Raw genomic sequence first — 20,842 nt, 5'->3', positions numbered from 1 at the left:
CATCGAGCAAAAGGAGCTAAAATCTACAAGCTCACAGCATATTTCTGAGAAATGTTGAAGATTTGAGCCTCTATAACGAACATGAACAAAAAGTTGAAAGTATTTAAATGTGTTTTATAAATATGGAACCAATGAAAAGTATTAACAAGATCTTGTGACTAAATAATAACTAAATTGGATCCATTGGAAACACATGTTCTTTTTTTTTACATTTCCTGAAAACTAACAGTTTTGGAAATACAAGGTTTCTACCTGAAGACCATTATATATGAGAATAGGATTGATATATTAACCCATTAAGACCGGGAACGCATCGCCGTTATTTTAGATTAGATTTTTTTTTTTTTTAAGCGAACATTTGTAACTGAAATCTTTGCTTCTGGGGGATTCTACAAAATGTCTTCTAAATCCCAACAGTTTTTTGAAAAAACATATGTTGCTATAATATCAGTGGTTCTCAAACTTTTTTCATGTCAAGGACCACCAAAATGATATGTATTTGTCCGTGGACCCCCATCTCAAAATATTTAGTTCCAGGGACCCCCAAGAAGCAAAGATTTTAGTTAAAATAGTTTGCTTTAAACAATATATATATATATATTCAAAGATTCACGATTTTTCCAAAACATAGCAGATCTACAAGCTCGGAGTGCCACGCTATGAGCTTGCAGATCCTATTTTTGAATAGCCACATAAATCTTAAAATGACACAGATGCGTTCCAGTCTGAATGGAGTCTCTCTTAAAGGACAAAACCTACGGCGTTGTAGACACAGCAGCAACACAACACCATGTACTGCATGTTCTGTTTGTGCCAGAACTCTCATTAGAACACTTTCCTGGCACCGTTCTAAATATTCCCCGTTTCTCTGACACAGTGTAAACACTGGCCTGCAGTATTTTGTAAATATTATAATGCCCTCACAAAGCTTTGGTTTTGCTCTTTATGTAAAGATGTGACTTTGATGTACTTTAACGTTCTTGTTTGACATGATTGACGATCGACGCTCACACAGAATGTTTGAACACTTTTTAATGTAGGAAATATTTATGCTAAATAAAATAAAAAGTATATTTCTGTATAAAAAATGTCATTAAAAAAACATGCTACTGCATCAACGTGTCCTGAGTTCATGCATTCAGTTGTTGGAATTCCTCCAACATTGAGTCCACTTCACTGAAAGACAAGAAAATACACGTTTTAGCACACATGCTAGTGTTTAGCATTTAAGGGCCATACTTTTTTTTAAACTATTTTTTAAAAACATTTTTAAATGGTTTAAATAGAGCACCGAAGTCTGACGTAATTTACACATCCTAGGTTTGTCTACCTGGTTTACGGTTCCCCCCCCCATTCTGAATCCCATAGACGTCTTTAATATCGTGTCAAATAAGAACTGTGTTCCAAAAATAAACAAATGATCCCGGCGGTTTGACTCTTATGGTAAGCATCAACTGACGGTGACAAAACGATAATGTTACTTCCGCCGAATTAATTTTTGTCAGAAACAGACTGTATCAAATATGAGTGACTGACTATCATAAACGATACAGAACCTCCTCCCTGACAATATCGCCGAGACAGTGTGTTTATTTTTGGACCACAATTCTTATACGAGACGATTCTAAGATTACCCAATGTTATTCTCCATAGAGAAATGACTTTACGAACCAGGGGATGAACGAGTGACGTCAGGACTTCTGTACTCTACAGCCAATCTACAAGCTCACAACGTGTCGTTCTAGATCAGCTCGTTGAACTATTTGAAAATGTTTTTTAAAATAGTAAAAAATTGCAAAGAAGTTTAGGGATAATAGACCATATTCACACGGCGGCCATTTTGCTATTAAGTTAATAAAATGCCACCCCGTTTTTTTCAATGCAAAATGCAGACATGGCCACCGTGTGAATATGGTCTATGGGTAAGGCCCCGGAGAAAATAGGGCCCTTAAGACTTTAAATTAGTGATGTGCGGGTCGGGTTTTTTCATGACCCGCCCCGCCACGGAACCCAACCCGCCTCAACCCGCCCCGCGAACCCATATGTAAATCTATGGCTCAACCCGCCCCGCGACCCGCGGTACAAAAATAAAATCGGTAAAATCATGAAGGAAAATAATCTTCAAGTATACACCCCAAGTGTATTCAAACTGTTTTATTGTTATTATTCTTATTCTTATTAGGAATACAGACAAAACAAGAGCATGTGATTTATTTATTTTTTTGCGTGTGAGAGCGGCTGACCCGCTCACCCACAGCCCGCATAATTGCCTCTGAAATCCTGACTCGACCCACCCGCGCCACGGGTTGACCCGCGGGTTACGGGTCGGCCCGCTCATCACTACTTTAAATGCTATATACCACTGAAGAACAAAGAATAATATGAATGATGATGTTTGTTATCCATTAATCATTTTTACCTGATTTGGTCCTTCACCCATTGCCTCTGCTTGCGTAGAACCTGCAGCAATGGATCATCTTCAAACTCTGTTTCATCTGAATCTGAAGCAGGATAAAGGGTTTAGGGTGAGAACACGTGTAAGAGGGGAGATGGATGCAGGTGTTGCCCTGAGACATGGACTTGTCCTTTGCTCATAGAGCGTGCTATGAGCTATTTGCTATTTTTGAAGAAAAAAAAACGTGAAAATCGGTGCAAATCTTTGAATACATATTTTTTTAAAGGAAACATTTGTAACTCAAATCTCTGCTTCTGGAGGTCCCTGGAACAAAAATATTTTGAGATATACTGTATTTTATTTTTTATATATATAAACTATATGTAGAATCGGCCTCAGGTCTTAACCCATAAAGACCTGGAACGCATCTGTGTCGATTTCTTTGGCTATCGAAAAATAGATATACAGATCTACAAGCATGAGCTTGTAGATCTGCTATTTTTGGCACGCAAACTCTGTTGCAAGACTTAAGTATAAATCAGGGCTTAACGTTAGTCTTGGTTTCCATAGATGTGTGAACGTATGCAGTGACTCAGTGTAGGAATGAATGTCATCATGGAAAGGTCATGAAGGTCACAGCCACCCTGACCTCTCAGTTTGACCTTCTGACCCTTAAAGAAATGATATTTCCTGAGGTCACAGAGGCCAGACCGCCCTGCCACAGCTGACTGATTCTTGATTTACTTTATTTAGACGCTATAATATCAGTGGTTCTCAAACTTTTTCATGTCAAGGACCCCCAAAATAATATGTATTTGGCCACGGATCCCCATCTCATAATATGTTGTTCCAGGGACCCCCATCTCATAATATGTTGTTCCAGGGACCCCTCAGAAGCAAAGATTTGAGTCAAAAAATGTCCAGATTTTTCAGAAATAGCAGATAGATCATACAATGAATGAGACAGTTGACCAGAGACAGTGTGTGGAAAGGAACACAGATGTGGTCTAATCATCAGGACAGCAGTTTTTCTAGGTTCTGTTACGCAACCAAACCGTTCTGTTCTGTTCTGTTCTGTTCTGTTCTGTTCTGTTCTGTTCTGTTCTGTTCTGTTCTGTTCTGTTCTGTTCTGTTCTGTTCTGTTCTGTTCTGTTCTGTTCTGTTCTGTTCTGCGATCGACAACAACATGCTTTGAAAGTCACCCTGACCCAATAAATAACGTCTCTATGTGTCAGAAACCATGTGATTGGTTAAGTAAACATGCCTGTGGTATTATGTGAGGGTTATTATGACGGGAGGATATGAAATCATGGCAGCTCAGAAGGTTCTGGAGCAGTGGTTCTCAACCAGTGGTCCGGGGACCACTAGGGGTCCTTGAGGGGGTTCCAGGTTGTCCCCATGCAGCTAAATGATGGAGAGCTGGTAACCACATGGACCCTTATTAGATCTTTAACTCTTGAGAGTGTAAAATGAAACCAAATGGACCCTTATAGATCACAATGTGTCGCATCGCGACAAATTGTGAGCTTGTAGATCTGCTATTTTCAAATGCCCTAAATGTATGTAGGGCTGAAGTGGTTAATGTATGTTTTGCAATAATAATCAAAATCTGCATAGTAACTAGTAACTAAAAAATTCAAATAATTGTAGTGGAGTAAAAGTACAATATTTGCCTCTGAAATGTAGTGGAGTAGAAGTAAAAGTAGTGAAAATTGGAAATACTCCAGAAAGTAAAATATCACACCCTGTGTGAAGTGAGTGGTGCCTTTGATGAGCCCCGTATTGATGTTGTCATCAATGTTTGTGGACATACATACATACATACGGACACACGGACAAAGTCATGTATAGGAGTGGTTGCCTTCGGCACCACTCAAAAATACCTCAACATTGTACTTAAGTACAGTACTTGAGTAAATGTACTTAGTTACTTTACACCACTGACAACATGTGTGGTCCGTCTGCAAAAATTCCCTTATATTAACCCGGGGTCAAAGGTCACAGCCCCCCCCCCCCCCCCCCCCTTACCTTGGGCCTCCTGCAGCAGCTGTGTGATGACCTCCAGAGGGTGCTGGAGGTCAGGGGGAGGCGGGGCAGGGGACTGGGGGGGGGGAGCAGGAGGGGTGGGGTACGGGGGGGAGGAGTCAGAGGAGACGGGACTCCTCCTCCTCTGTGTGGGCGGGAACAGGACCTCTGACACCACCTGCACCGAGAGGACAAACAACATTACTTCATACTTTATTTGTTTATTTCCACGAGAGAGAGCATATTAATCCTTTAAGTAAGACATTCCTTTAAGAGTAGTTTACCCCAAAAATGACTTATTTTCAATCAATTACACACCCCATGAAGCATTGAATTCATGGACATTTTTTTGTTTTTGTCGCATTCCTATAGACAATAATTTAATTACCAGCGGAAAGATGCTAATGTATCCGGTAGGAGACTCAAAGGAGCCTCTTTGAGTCCCCTACCGGAAATACACCTGGTCATCATATTCATATTCATTTTCATGGTCATGTTGGCTTTAAAAAAACATATATTCAAAACACACACGCGCGCACACACACACACACACACACACACACACACACACACACACACACACACACACACACACACACACACACACACACACACACACACACACACACACACAATGCAAAGTCCGTACCTGTCCTAGCGCACAGTGGATAGGAGAAGGTGGCGGGGCGCGGTCCCCAGTGCGGTCCTCTATGGATGTCCCCTGGTACGTGTCCCTTTGGCCCCTGGATGTCCCCTGGTACGTGTCCCTTTGGCCCCTGGATGTCCCCTGGTACGTGTCCTGTTGGCCCCTGGATGTCCCCTGGTACGTGTCCCTTTGGCCCCTGTCTCCTCTGGGACGCTGGGGCCTCGTTGGGGCCTTTCTGGAGCCTCTGCTGTGCTGTAGACAGCCTGTGTCATCATGGTCCCCACCTCCAACGGCATGTCTGCATGGACATGGGACATATTACATAACCATAAAGTCTATGTCTATGTCTATTCACAGCTTTAGTCAAACACCCTCATAGACTATTTCCCTGTTAAACCCATTGAGACCTGAAGCCGATTCTACATGTCTCCTAAATCTCAACATTTTTCTGAAAAACGTATGTTTCTATATCAGTGGTGCTCAATCTTTTTCATGTCAAGGACCCCCAAAATGATATGTATTTGGCCGCGGACCCCCATCAAAATATTTTGTTCCAGGGGACCCCCAGAAGCAAAGAATTGAGTTAAAAATGTTCGCTTTAAATATATATATATTCAAAGATTTGCACACATTTTCACGATTTTTCAAAAATAGCAGATCTACAAGCTCATAGCGCGGCACTCAGTGCCTCGCTATGAGCTTATAGATCTGCTATTTTTGAATAGCCAAAAGTGTAAAATAATGCTTTTTAGCTCAAATCTAAAAATGACACAGTTCCAGGTCTTAATGGGTTAATGCCTTTATTCTTAGATTTTGTGTTTGCTGACATTTTTGTCTCCGTCCGTCCGTCCGTGTGTGTGTCCGTCCGTCTGTGAACAGTTAATCTCCGTTGGCCTGTTATAGCGCCACCAGCAGGTCGATTTTTTTGCAAAACACATTTTTGGAACAAAATGCCTCAAATCATGAACGCATCCGATTGCCGTGAAAGGCCTAGGAAAAATGGCACCCTTTTCACATTGGACTGTTATAGCGCCACCAGGAGGCCACAATAACCTACCTGACCTGGCGTTACTTTTTGTCAACAGGGGCTAATTTGTTGTACCATTTGCATGATCCTCAAAATGCTGCATATTACCTCTTGCGTACGTTTATGTTGTTTACACTTTATGCACACTAGTGTTGCACTAGCATTTGAGTCGGCTATGGCATGTTCTATGGCATGTTCTATGGCATTGGTTCTCAAAGTGGGGTCCGGGGACCCCCAGGGGTCCTTGAGGGAGTTCCAGGGGGTCCCCAGCTAAATGATAGATTAGGCACCAAATGGACCCTTATGAGTCTGTAACTCTGAGAGTGTACAAATGGAACCAAATGGACCCTTATGGGTCTGTAACTCTGAGAGTGTACAAATGGAACCAAATGGACCCTTATGGGTCTGTAACTCTGAGAGTTACATTGTCATAGATTTTAAAATATAAATTGCGGTCCAAGTGATAGAAATGCCATTAAATGGGGGTCCGTAGCCCTAATGCATGTCAAACTGGGGGTCCTTGAAATTAAAATGGTTGAAAATCACTGCTAGAGCCGTAAAATATCTTCTCTGATGGGGGTCCCTGGCATATCTTTGGAAATGGGGGTCCGCGGGCTAATAAGTGTCAATTTGGGGGTCCTTGACATGAAAAAGTTTGAGAACCACTGTTCTATGGCATGTTCTATGGCATGTTGGTGTTAGTGTGATGTTGTAACTGGTTTTGGTTTCATGTTTATGACATAGCCCTGTAAGTGTTGTTGCTGGCAGAGGCGGTTCTAAGGGGGGGGGGGGGGGGGGGGGGGGGGGGTTCTAGGGTGGTACAGGCCACCCCTGGAATGAGGTGCTGCCAGCCCAGGTGCCACACCCCAGGGCCATTACACACTTTGTGTATTCGGAAATACGCTCCGAGAGAGCTGCAATGCCCCCGTAAATACAGACACACAGAACTCTGATATGAGATAAACATGTCAGACCACCAGTAAGGTCTATCATAGTCCTTTGAAGGAGTAGTTCACTCAAAAAAGACTTATTTTCAATCAATTACACACCCCATGAAGCCTTGAATCATGGAGTTTATTCATTTTTTTTGTTGCATTTCTAGGACAAAAAGGTGATTACCGTCTGTGTTTCCGGTTGGAGACTCTTTTGCGTCTCCTACCGGAAACACAGCCGGTAATCACATTTTTGTCCTAGGAATGCGTCAAAAACAAAAATAAATATGTGTATTCAAGGCTTCATGGGGTGTGTAATCGATAAAAGTCATTTTTGGGGTGAACTACTCCTTTGAAGGGATTGTAGGCGAGTTCAAAGATAATCAAAGAAAAAAAACTGTTGTCAAAAACCGCCCCTCCAGCAGTTCGTTTGCCCGACCACCAGGGGGTGACGCAGGGGGGACTTCTAAATGGGCCATGCCCAAAATAGGTTGCTTTATTCGGATAGAATTCGCGGAACTGCCCGCCCCTACGGTTCTCTGAATTGTTATTTTTAAATAGGCTCTTTCATGATTAATTGACCACATGTATGAAGTTAAACAACTAAATTCTATCCACACGCTATCTTAAAAGTAAATTCTGTGCCTCAAAAACGAAGTTTGAGAGCGTTTTAAAACCGAAAGTAAAAAGTTCACACGGGCACGGACGCGCACGGACGCGCACATGCGTGCGTTAATTTACGTCCCGACAGACATAACATAAACATAAATAGTAGAGGAAAATACGGATTTCAGAAAGAGGACTGTGTTTCAATGCAGGAGAACACCCCAGCATCATTATATAGTGGCTGATAGAGGGGAGAAAATGCAAAATATATATATATATAAATATTTTTTAAATTTAGGCTTAATGTTGCCTACAATCCCTTTAAGCATATAGGCATAATGATGTAACATGTAGTGTATAATTATGTGTGAATGTTTATTTCAATAATTATACCTGGTTGAGGTTTTGTTCTTCCTGCTGGACACCACGGTCTTCTTCTTCTCTGCTTGTATTCTGTGTTGTTTCTCCTGGCGGTTCCTCTCGGCTCCCCTCCACTCTTCTTCTTCTGTGGTCACAGATGAAGCGGGCTGCAGCGGCCACGACGGCCGCGAAGACACACGTTTACCGAACTCCTCCTCTTCAGAGGAGGAGGTGGGAGGAGCCACACCGCGGGTCCTGGGCTTGGGGAGGTGTTTGTGTCGCGGTTTGGAAGGAGGGGGCGAGCGGGCGGGGCAGGGCAGCACGTCACAGAGGAGGTGCATGTGGGCGGGGACATGGGCCTGGGCGTCGCCGCTCTGGAGTCTGGAGAGCGTAGGGCTGGAGATGGGCGTGGCAGAGGGGCGGGGCCGGACCCCCGTTGAAGGGGTCTGTTGGGTTTCTGGTCGTGATGGAGGACGAACCGTTTGGGAGGAAGGGTCCTGAGACTGCTGCTGAGCTGGGTACTGAGACTGCTGTTGAGCTGGGTACTGAGGGGACTGAGACTGCTCTTGAGCTGGGTACTGAAGGGACTGAGACTGCTGCTGAGCTGGGTACTGAGACTGCTGCTGAGCTGGGTACTGAGGGGACTGAGACTGCTGCTGAGCTGGGTACTGAGACTGCTGCTGAGCTGGGTACTGGAAGGACTGAGACTGCTGTTGAGCTGGGTACTGAGACTGCTGTTGAGCTGGGTACTGAGACTGCTGCTGAGCTGGGTACTGGAAGGACTGAGACTGCTGTTGAGCTGGGTACTGAGACTGCTGTTGAGCTGGGTACTGGAAGGACTGAGACTGCTGCTGAGCTGGGTACTGGGGGGACTGGGTCGGGGGCGGGGCCCACTGGCGTGCCGACTCCATCTTCCTCCTCAAACGCCACTGGAACAGGATGTCGTCTGCTGGGCGTGGCGCTGAGGAGGCAACATGGAGGGAAGCTGAGCTCAGAGTTCCTGCAGATTCATAATAAACACATTGTAGATGTTATTTTATTCACAGAGAGATTGTGGTTGTGGTTTATTTTCTTGATGAACCAGAAGATTGTACAGTTTATTCCGGCAGTGGCTCAGGAGGTATACGGCCGCTTGGTAACGAACCCAGGCTTCAACTGTTGTATCTTTGGTATGTAAAACAAACACACAAACAAACACACAAACACACACACACACACACACACACACACACACACACACACACACACACACACACACACACACACACACACACACACACACACACACACACACACACACACACACACGTCACCACATCATACATCCATCTCCCTCCACAAGCAGCATTCTTACCAGCAGTGACTGGTTCCATAGCACTGGGAATGATGGCTCTTCTTACTGGTTCATCTGTACTGACTGGAGAGGAGAACTCTGAGCATCCCAGACCCTCTGAGCTGATGGGGACGGACTCACTGCTGACCGAGCCCTCACTGAGGAACACATGACATCATGTTAATAACAGAACCCTCACTGAGAAAAGCACAAGGTGAATCCACCAAACAGACTACTTCAGACTACAACAGACCAGCAGTCTGTTGGCAAAAGTTGCCATTTAGTTCATCACAAGAAGTCGGCCGATGCGCACATTGTTGGTCCTTCTGGTCGATCTACACGGTCACAGCTTTTCTCTGTTCTGGCCCCACAGTGGTGGAATGAACTCCCCACTGACGTCAGGACAGCAGAGACACTGATGTCAGGACAGCAGAGACACTGATGTCAGGACAGCAGAGACACTGGTGTCAGGACAGCAGAGACACTGGTGTCAGGACAGCAGAGACACTGGTGTCAGGACAGCAGAGACACTGGTGTCAGGACAGCAGAGACACTGGTGTCAGGACAGCAGAGACACTGGTGTCAGGACAGCAGAGTCACTGATGTCAGGACAGCAGAGTCACTGATGTAATGACAACAGAGACACTGATGTCATGACAACAGAGACACTGATGTCAGGACAGCAGAGTCACTGATGTCAGGACAGCAGAGACACTGATGTCAGGACAACAGAGTCACTGATGTCATGACAACAGAGTCACTGATGTCATGACAACAGAGACACTGATGTCAGGACAGCAGAGACACTGATGTCAGGACAGCAGAGTCACTGATGTCAGGACAGCAGAGACACTGATGTCAGGACAGCAGAGACACTGATGTCAGGACAGCGGAGTCACTGATGTCAGGACAGCAGAGACACTGATGTCAGGACAGCAGAGTCACTGATGTCAGGACAGCAGAGTCACTGATGTCAGGACAGCAGAGTCACTGATGTCAGGACAGCAGAGACACTAATGTCAGGACAGCAGAGTCACTGATGTCAGGACAGCAGAGTCACTGATGTCAGGACCGCAGAGACACTGGTGTCAGGACAGCAGAGTCACTGATGTCAGGACAGCAGAGTCACTGATGTCAGGACAGCAGAGACACTGGTGTCAGGACAGCAGAGACACTAATGTCAGGACAGCAGAGACACTGATGTCAGGACAGCAGAGTCACTGGCCATCTTTCACCGCAGGCTGAAAACCCACCTCTTCAGGAAACACTACCCTTCCTCTTCGCATTGCCTACTTGCAGTCAATTATTTGAACGAGCTCTTGTTTTATTGGATCTTGTTTAGTCGATACACATATTTGTTTTATCTCTTACTCATTTGATTTTCCTATTTGTCTCATCTGTTTATGAAAGTAGGTAGCTGATATATTGCACTTTTACCTCAGCGCTAGGTACTGTATACTCTTAGTTGCTTGTTTTAGAAGAAAATGCACTTCAGACTTCTGGTGATTAGTAGTTTAGTTCCCTTCCTATGTTGAATGCACTTATTGTAAGTCACTTTGGATAAAAGCATCTGCTAAATGACCGTAATGTAATTGTTGTGCTAATGCTTTAGAGCTGGCAGCACTGGCCTGCAAGATCCTGCCAGTCTGCTTATTATAAGCGACTTTGGGCTTGTTTTCCAAGTAAAAGTTGTAAATATTCATAGTTGCGGGTCGCTATTGTTTGGGCTTGTTTCTGAAGTGTAGTTGCTTAGTTGGGCTGGCTTACAAGATTCTGATTCAAAATAGCTGATGTAATAGGGCTCAAGTGGTGAAACTGGTCGCTTGTTTTGGGCTTGTTTTCATAGACCTGGTCGCTTGTTTCACTCACGGAATCTGGCAACACTGGAGCTAGGTCGGACTGCAGCTCGGACCAAACCTTTACCCCCCTCTCTCCCCCCTATTCACTAACGTTCGTTAATAGGTTCAAACAATTCTTAGCAGTTAGTTAAGCGTGTTTTAATTCAGGTGGGTGGTGGGGTGGTGGTCCTACCTTCTCAGCAGCAGCCTGCTGGCCCGTTCCTGTAGCCGCAGGATCTCAGGGTCAACGAGGTCAACGTGGGAGGAGTCTGACAGACCCTGGTGACCCAATACAGAAGACAATGAAACAACACTGAACATACATGAATATTCATTACAGTCACATTACTGTGTGAATCACCCCCACGCTCTATTTACTGCAAACCAGTGGTGAGCTGTGGATTTTTTAACTAAGGGTACTGTATTGTATGGCGTCACGCGCGCGCACGTGCGCGCACATAGCCACTCAGCTCAGTGCTAGTTGAAATACTGTATTCAACATGTGATTATTAATGTAATCATATGTCTTATTATTTTGTTGTATTGTTGCATTGTTAATTTGTTGTTTTTATTTTTGTTTCAAATTAATTATTGTATTTTCCTTTTAATTTTATATAAAAGCCCTTTACATAGACTCACCCACACATAAGTAGGCCTACTTAAAATAATCAGACAACTTGTCTTTGTCTTGTCTCAGAGAACTGGGTCCTCTGCTAAGCGATCCTCCCCTTCACACCTTGCAGTGCAGAGACTGTTGTCTGTCATTGTGAGAGGAATGTACACATTCAATTCAAGTCCGTGTCTTTTCTCCAGTAGCCTAATGTTATGCAAAGCAGCCAGGTAGACGCTATTGAGAACGGCTCGCCACTGACGGCGCGAACCTTGAGAGGCTATTGTTTTTAAACTTTAAGGCGTTAAAGACCGCCGCTGACGGTGCGTGCACGCGCGCCCCCAGCTCCCACAGTGTCAGAACTAAGGGTACGCCGTACCCCCCCGTACCCCCTACAGCTCAACCCTGCTGCAAACATTATATAGTGCATGTTAGCCCATTCAATCCGGTCATTTTAGATTTATTTGGCTATTCAAAAATAGCAGATCTACAAGCTCAAAGCACGGCACTCGGTGCCGCGCTATGAGCTTGTAGATCTGCTATTTTTGAAAAATCGTGAAACTTCGTGCAAATCTTTGAATATATCCCTATATTTTTAAAGCGAACATTTGTAAACTCAAATCTTTGCTTCTGGGGGGTCCCTGGAACAACATATTTTGAGATGGGGCCCGGGGGTCCACGACCAAATACATATCTAAAAATGCTTTCTAAAGCCAAACAGTATGTTGCTATATCAGTGGTGCCCCAACTTTTTCATGCCCAAAATGAACATTTTTGGGCATTAAAAATGATGATTTAAGGGACTCGGTGGCACTCGGTGCCGCGCTATGAGCTTGTAGATCTGCTATTTTTGAATAGCCAAAGAAATCTTAATGGATATAAGCTCATCAATCAATTCTTCTGACATCAAATCATACCGAGGTAATTAGGTTACAGTATTATAATAGGTGTCGTGCAGTTATTTTCTTCTTCAATAACCATGCATGCTGGGGCAAAGAATATGCAGTTGTGAAGAATTGTAATAAACACAGATGTCCACAGCAGACAGAGAGCAGTGACTGTAAGATGTAAATATTTATGAGCAGAATAAACCCTGACAATGTGTCACTCTTTTATGACATTACACAGCAGACACTCACACTTACATAACATCCTAACAACCCAGACAACAGCAACGCATTCTAAAATCAAATCAACATATTTATAAGTGAAACGTCTCTGCTACAGTACCCTGTAGAAATGTATAAATTGAAGTAAAATCTGCAGAATTGCATCCGTTTTATGCACGTCATACCTAAATGCCCATCACACTAGAATGCCCATCTGCAATAGAAAACAACTATAGTTTCACAACAACTTGAAATGACTGACTGTCCAGGCCTAATAGAAGTTGGGTGTAATTTGAAGTCATTCGATGTTAATTGGCAGCCGTCGTAATTTTCCATACCAGAATATTCAAAACATCCATATTTGAACTCCAGTTGATTCCTCACACAGTATTGACTTGATATAGCAATAATATATATATATCAGCAATTGTGGGAACATTAAGATTTTTCAAAAAAACATAATTCTGATTTTGGCCATTTTGGAAATGAACCAAAAAAATATATATTTTCAATCTGGTTTATTTATCCTCGAGTCAAATTGTTCTATAGACCATTATCTACTAATTAGAAGTAAAAAAAAATACTTTCACATGAATTTGAAATGACTGAGTGTCCTGGCACCCAATAGATTAATGCACCCTTCAGACTTCTGGTGATTAGTAGTTTTGTTCCCTACCTATGTTGAATGCACTTATTGTAAGTCACTTTGGATAAAAGTGTCTGCTAAATGACTGTAATGTAATGTAATGTAATGTAGATTACATGATATTGTCGCTGTCAGGCAGAAACCTTGTATCTCTGTTTATATTTCATCCTTTTATGTTCTTTTCCATAAATAAATGGCCTATTTTATACTTTGTCGTAGAACAACATCACACAAGAATAGCAAAGAATACTAAATACTGTAGCAGACATTTTTGGAAAAACTTAGATTTTAGGCCAGGTTGAAAGAGGTTAAGTGTGTGTGTGTGTGTGTGTGTGTGTGTGTGTGTGTGTGTGTGTGTGTGTGTGTGTGTGTGTGTGTGTGTGTGTGTGTGTGTGTGTGTGTGTGTGTGTGTGTTTTATGAATATTGAACCAATTAAACATATTAACAAGAGCTTGTGACTCATAATACTAAATAATAACTACATTCATTTTTACATTTCCTGAAAAGTAACAGTTGTGTACGTACAAGGTTTCTACCTGACAGAGAGGATATGTATGAGCAGGAAGTGGACTCATCAGGGGATGGCGCCCCCTAGTGTTTACATTGAACCTCAAATCCAGTTATTTTATGCATAATTGTCCCCCAACTCTGAATTGTTTTAGCAGATTAACCCATTTAAACCGGCAACTGTGTAACCACTTAAACCATTATTTTATACTTTGGCTATTCAAAAAATAGCAGATCTACAAGGTCATATCGCGGAACCGAGTGCAGCGCTATGAGCTTGTAGATCTGATATTTTTTGAAAAATCATGGAAAATGTGTGCAAATCTTGAATATATATATATATTTTTTTTAAGCGAACATTTGTAACTCAAATCTTTGCTTCTGCTGGGGGTCTCTGGAACAAAATATTTTTAGACGGGGGTCCGCAGCCAAATACATATCATTTTGGGGGTCCTTGACATGAAAAAGATTGAGAACCACTGATATTATAGCAAAAAATGTTTGAAAAAAACTGTTAGGATTGCAGAATCCCCCCAGAAGAAAATATTTGAGTCACAAATATTCACTTTAAAAAATATATATATATTCAAAGATTTGCACAGATGTTCACGATTTCTGCCGCACTATGAGCTTGTAGATCTGCTATTTTTGAATAGCCAAAAGAAATAACACAGATGCGTTACCGGTCTTAAAAGGGTTAATTTGATTTCATCGCAATCGATGCCGTCCATCTTACATGTGACATGAGTTATCATTTAGACAAGCATTTTATTGCTTAATGCAACCATTCATTTATTAAACACTCTCAACGTAGCATCCCTGTTTTTTGGGAATGTCATCATTATAGGCGAACATTCTCAAACATGTTATCTTTTCGCCCCCAAACAAATAGCGAAAATAGTGGATCTACAAGCTTGTAGATCCACTATTTTCGCTATTTTAGAAGTGAGGCAACTTATTTTTTTGCCGCCCCGGCCCCGTTTCTTTCTGAAATGACGTCTCTGAGTGGACTCACCATTGCAGTGAACTCCAGGGTGTCTGTACAGGGGGAGGGGGGGCTGCTATGGTGTCTGACTGGACTGGGGGTCCCTGAGTGGTGGTCCGGTACAGCTGGGACAAACAGAAACACAGGGGAGACAAGGCAGAGATGGCTTTACTTTCTCCAATGTAGAAGTGGTGGCATCGTGTTCCACATTAAAAGGTGCAGTGATGTGGTTTTGTTAAAATAAATATGTTTTCATAGTTATATGATTGATTGATTGAAATGTTTATTAGGCAAAATAATGTAAAACAACACCGTTACATTTATAATACTTTTGTCTAAAAGGTCCGTCCAAAAAAGTCCTTGCGGACTTGTTTCCGTTGGGGTCCTTGTTATTAATTTCATAGACATATATATAGCAACCAAACAGTTAAAAAATCAACATAAGAATACAGAGGAAAATTACCACTATGTACAAAAAAAATAAAAATAAAAAATATATACAAAAAAAGGGGAGGGGGGGGTTGTCTGTCTACAGGGAAACTGGTACTAGCTCCTCTGTTGGCCTCCAGAAAGATGAGTTTTTAGGGCTGTTTTAAAGGACCCTAACAAACTGCATTTTTTGAGGGATGGGGTTAAACTATTCCATACCTTTATGGCTGTGCTGTAGAAGGAGAATTTGCCCATGTTTGTTTTATGGGTGGGTGTTACCAGATTGTTGTTTACGCTCCCTCTAGTTTTGTGACTGTGGGTGTCACTAACTTTTTCGAGGTATTTATACAGATATGCGGGTATAGGGGGCATTTCGGGCAAATCTGCATTTACAATTTTGAAGACCAGTCCCATTTTTTGTTGTATAACCCTGTCTTCCACCCTGAGCCAGCCTAGGCTGGCAAAGTGAGTGGGAGAGAGGTGGATCATGGGCCCCAGTCCGAGAAGTAGTCGAATCAGTTTGTTTTGGGAGGTTTGAAGCTTAGTCTTCAGTGACACTGAGGTGTTGGAGTACCAAGAGGAGCTAGCATAGTCAAAAAGGGGCTGAATCAGGGCCCCTGAGAGGGTCCTGAGGGCCTGAGGGTTGATACAACTACAAGTTAAAGCACAGACAGACCTTTATGTGGGCTCTGTGTGGGGGTAGAACTACAAGTTAAAGCACAGACAGACCTTTATGTGGGCTCTGTGTGGGGGTAGAACTACAAGTTAAAGGACAGACAGACCTTTATGTGGGCTCTGTGTGGGGGTAGAACTACAGGGTAGAGGTGATGGATCCCTCATCCACCAGAAGGACTGAGGTTCCTCTGCTCTCTGCTGGCGCTCGGCTCTGCTCTGTGGACGACCGTGGCGAAAACGATCTACAAACCTGTTGGAACAGTGATCATGGATGTTACATGTTATCTAATCTACATCATTGGTTCTCAAAGTGGGGTCCGGGGACCCCCAGGGGTCCTTGAGGGAGTTCCAGGGGGTCCCCAGCTAAATGATGGATAGGAACCAAATGGACCCTTATGGGTCTGTAACTCTGAGAGTGTACAAATGGAACCAAATGGACCCTAACGGGTCCATTTGGTTCCATTTGTACACTCTCAGAGTTACATTAACATTGATTTTACAATTATAAATTGGGGTCCCAGAGATAGAAATGCCATTAAATGGGGGTCCGTAGGCCTAATGCATGTAGGGGCGGCCATAGCTGAGTAGGGGCGGCCATAGCTGAGTGGTTAGTGAGTCCGCCTAAGGAGCCAGAGGCCCTGGTTGCCGCAGGTACGATTCCCGGCCAGGACAGCATACGATGAAATGAAATTTGTCCCTGAGCAAGATTCTTAACCCCTAATTGCTCACAGGTAACCTCGCGTAGCCAGACAATATCACACGACACACTGCGTGGATATTAGTCTGGTCCCTATCAACGGTACATTTTCTTCCAAGGGGCGGTTACAAAAATATCCAAACGGACTCTATTGGTTAGACCTAAACCAATCAGAGCAGTGCTTCCTTGAACGAACCAATCAGAGCAGTGCTTCCTTGTACGTCATTGCTCCAAATAAGGTGATAAGCCCGCCCACATTTGGATACTGGGCCCTGGTTGGTTCCGCACAACTGCGGAGGGAGAGAATTGAAATCTCTATGGAGGGGGGCCAGACCTAATCTGCCGAGGGCTAAAGTGCATGCAATTTTGCAAAGGCAGATTCGTCTGGAACCAGGCTAGCTCACAGGTTCTCATTGGAAACAAGACCGCAAGGACTTTCATGAACAACCTGTTAAAAGGAATTGTCCTTTGTCAAACTTAAAATGGTTGAGAATCACTGCTAGAGCCGTAAAAAGAATTGTCTCTTATGGGGGTCCCTGGCATATCTTTTCGAATGGGGGTCCGCGGGCTAATAAGTGTCAATTTGGGGGTCCTTGACATGAAAAGGTTTGAGAACCACTGATCTACATACCTGACAGAACAGTGATCATGGATGTTACATGTTACGTACATACCTTTATTGATCAGTGATTACTAAAGTGATGTGTTTGGAGCCACAGGATCATTAAACATAATTTGTACTTGTGCTTTAGAAAAGCATTATGTAAATATAAACGGTAAATGTACTACATTTGTATACTGTAGCACCAGGGGTGCACCGGTCCCTACAGTTTTTTTTTGTTCACGCACATGCACAGGTACGGATGTGCTTGAACGCGTTCCCCTCGATTCATGAGCCAAGTACCCAAATGGCTACTTTGCGTAACAGGTTTACAAGTGAGTGTGCAAATGTATCCTCACTCCTCACATCTATAGGCTACACCATGTATATATATATATTAAATCTATAGGCTACACCATGTATATATATATATTAAATCTATAGGCTACACGGTAAGCAACTCAGCATTGTGGCTTCAGTATCCTATTTGCTGCCAGTATCCTATCTGCATGCAGCAATGCCTCAGCCACCGTGGAAGAAGAGAAAGATACTCGTTCAAAGCAAACTTTGAAAAGCAAAAGGATTCCGGTTCAATCCCCGGCTTCTCCTGGCTCCTCAAGTGTCCTTGAGCAAGACACTGAACCCCTAACTGCTCCTGATGAGCATGTCTGTCTGTCTGTCTGTCTGTCTGTCTGTCTGTCTGTCTGTCTGTGTGAGTGTGCGTGTGCGTGTGCGTGTGTGTTAATGTAATGCACATTTCAAAGTGCTTTGGACAAAGGTGTTTTATAAATGCACCATGTACCGGTTTACAATGACATGATTAAGTTATGCTGCCACTAGTGCTAAGCTGTAGAAAAACAACTGGACAGCGTACTTTGCCAGCACAGAATCCTGTAGATCTCCAGACCCTGCAGATGGTTTGAACGTCTCCATGTCATTTGGAGATCTGCTCTGCTCAGTCGACGGCCAGGACTCTGAGAAGCATGGCCGCTGCTCCTCTGTGATGATGGAGGAGGAGGTGATGGAGGAGGAGGAGCATGGTCTCTCTGCTCCCCCAGGAAGATGCTTCTCCTCTGGCTTCACAGGCTGCTGTTTGTGAGGAGGTTTGGTTGGAAGAACAGGACTCAGACTCTACAGAGAGCAGACATAACACAAAGCGTTAGAACAGAACAGTGGTTCAACCTGTGGGTCTGGGGGGTCCCAACATGACTTTTGGGGGGGTCCCCCAGATGACAGTACAGTGACAATTTAATGACTTTTAAGACCTTTTTAATACCTAAAAACATAAAAATAATAAAGAAAAGAAAAGAGAGCATTACTGCATCAAAACTAATCAACAAACTATAGTATAAAACTGGTCAAACATTGGCCAAATGATCAAATAATATAAGAAACATTTTGAAAATAGCAGATCTACAAGCTTGTAGATCAGCTATTTTCACAATATTTACTGTATATGTTCAACATAAAAAGCCCCCAAAAAATCTTTAAAAAAAATAAAAATGAATGCCTCAACTCCCACATTCCCAGTGTTTGCCAGGGTGGTGGGGGGTCCCCAGTTCAAATATGATTATTTTGGGGGGTCCCCAGTTCAAATATGATTATTTTGGGGGGTCCCCAGTTCAAATATGATTATTTCGGGGGGTCCAAGCCTGAAAAGGTTGAGAACCACGTACTGTAGAGAACAGTGTATTATTCAGTGGAGAACACAGAGGAACTCTTAAACGTTGGTCTTGATTGTATTGTATTTGTTCAGAACAAACCGTGTGTCTCTTCTTCTGGCTCAGGCTGTCAGTGCGTGATGATGGATGGTAGTGGGACCGTCCTACTGGACGGGCGGGGGGGAAGGGGTTCTGCCTGGTAAACACTGCTGCTCCGCTGTAAACACACACACACACACACACACACACACACACACACACACACACACACACACACACACACACACACACACACACACACACACACACACACACACACACACAACTTGAAACCTAGCATCCATATTCTGGGATTTTGGGGGGAACATTCACCAACAAATATCAGATGGTGACTCGTTGTGAGCTTGTAGATCGGCTATTTTTGTGGCGAATGGATTTGGTGTAGAGGGAAAAAAAGAGCAGACCAAGTACAGAACCAGCTCAGGACAAATTTACTAAGTATATATGAGGGTTTAAGTGTTTAAACAGCCCTGTGAGGACACACCATCACATCACCACAGTTCATGACACTCTGGGAGTACAAATATGGAACCAAATGAACCCAGCTCTTACAGATACAGGCAAATATTATACCTTTACTCCACTATAATTATTTGAAAACTTTAGTTACTTTGTAGATATACATTATTATATCATAAAACATACATTAACCACTTTAGTCCTATTTTATACCTAGGCTATTTGAAAATAGCAGATCTACAAGCGTGTAGATTTTTATATTGTGCTATTGCTACTTTTACTTAAGTAAAAATATCTGAGTACTTCTTCCACCACTGGTAATAACGCAGTAATACTGGTATAACATAATAATCAGTGTTCTGTAAGTCTTACCTGGATTTCATCACCAAAGCAGTGAGTTATTCAGGATGTAATAATAATAATAATAATAATAATAAGTACAGTTAATCCTCTTCAGTCTGATCAATGACAATCCATCATTCATAAAACTATGAGAGCGTTACCATGGAAACACATCAACACCTGTAGGAGCTCCTACACAACGTGTGTAGATGTTGTTCCAACATAAAGTGTGTGTTAGTGTTCCTGATGTTGGATACAAAGTAACAACAAAAACAACCCGCTTCAAACTGTCAAACAGGGTTGCCAGATACCAGAGATTTTGCGGCAGAAACAAGCAGCCGCAGGTCTGTGAAAGCAAGCCTAAAAAAGAAGCGACAACTTACAATAGCAGATCTAAAATAGCAGATCTACAAGCTCACAACGAGTAGCGAGGCAACACGTTGTGAGCTTGTAGATCTGATATTTTCAAAAGGAATATTTTCAAAAATATTGGGGGGAAAAAATCTAATATTTGTAATATTTTGTAAACATTTTAACAACAGAAATCTTGTATGTATGGGGGTCCCTGGCTCTAATTATGTTCAAATGGGGGTCCACGGACCATTACATATTTGGGGTCCTTGACATGAAAACATGTGAGAACATGTTAGAAACAACACCAACACCAACGACTTTAAAGTAAAAAATAAATAAGCCCCAAGTCGCTTATAATGAGCAGACTTGGCAACACTGACGTTGAACGTCATTTGGTTTGACTACCGTCGATACGCTCAGCCAATAGGAGGAGGATCTGTGAATGATGGACAGGAAGTTCAGCCAATGACGCGCGACGTGGCAGCTCCGGTTCCACCCCCTCCCAAGCAGGCTGCCTGGCTCCCATTAGTCGTTCAGTATGTAG

The 20,842-nt window shown here is 43.1% G+C and overlaps 1 protein-coding gene across 2 annotated transcripts; it reads right to left on the bottom strand.

Annotated features, from left to right (window-relative positions):
- Window positions 1–1,040: 1,040 nt before the first annotated feature.
- Window positions 1,041–20,184, bottom strand: proser3 (proline and serine rich 3). 2 transcript variants are annotated; one of them, XM_084052136.1, is made up of 13 exons: window positions 19,975–20,184; window positions 19,186–19,300; window positions 18,297–18,553; window positions 16,232–16,374; window positions 15,051–15,145; window positions 11,356–11,441; window positions 9,346–9,482; window positions 8,025–8,991; window positions 5,248–5,364; window positions 5,070–5,187; window positions 4,424–4,598; window positions 2,420–2,501; window positions 1,041–1,176 (listed from the first exon to the last, which is right to left on the bottom strand). In XM_084052136.1, exons 1-13 carry the CDS (start codon window positions 19,983–19,985, stop codon window positions 1,131–1,133), a joined length of 2,349 nt encoding a protein of 782 aa, XP_083908262.1. In that variant the 5' UTR covers window positions 19,986–20,184; the 3' UTR covers window positions 1,041–1,130. The 2 variants fall into 2 exon arrangements, with proteins under 2 accessions (XP_083908262.1, XP_083908261.1); XM_084052135.1 differs by having other exon boundaries at window positions 5,070–5,364.
- Window positions 20,185–20,842: the final 658 nt, after the last annotated feature.

This window comes from Gymnoscopelus microlampas, assembly GCF_963454915.1.
Source record: "Gymnoscopelus microlampas genome assembly, chromosome: 3".
Taxonomy (NCBI): domain Eukaryota; kingdom Metazoa; phylum Chordata; class Actinopteri; order Myctophiformes; family Myctophidae; genus Gymnoscopelus; species Gymnoscopelus microlampas.
The sequence above is the reverse complement of the archived record's forward strand: the minus strand, read 5'-3'. Positions and strand labels throughout refer to the sequence as shown.

Bases quoted from the DNA above. Each gene is read 5' to 3' on its own strand.
- proser3 (XM_084052135.1), bottom strand. The intron at 16,375-18,296 runs GTACGCTGTCCA...CTGTTCCAACAG, and splicing joins CAGGATTCTGTGCTGGCAAA to GTTTGTAGATCGTTTTCGCC. The intron at 2,502-4,423 runs GTAAGGGGGGGG...ATCCTGCTTCAG, and splicing joins GCTGCTGCAGGAGGCCCAAG to ATTCAGATGAAACAGAGTTT.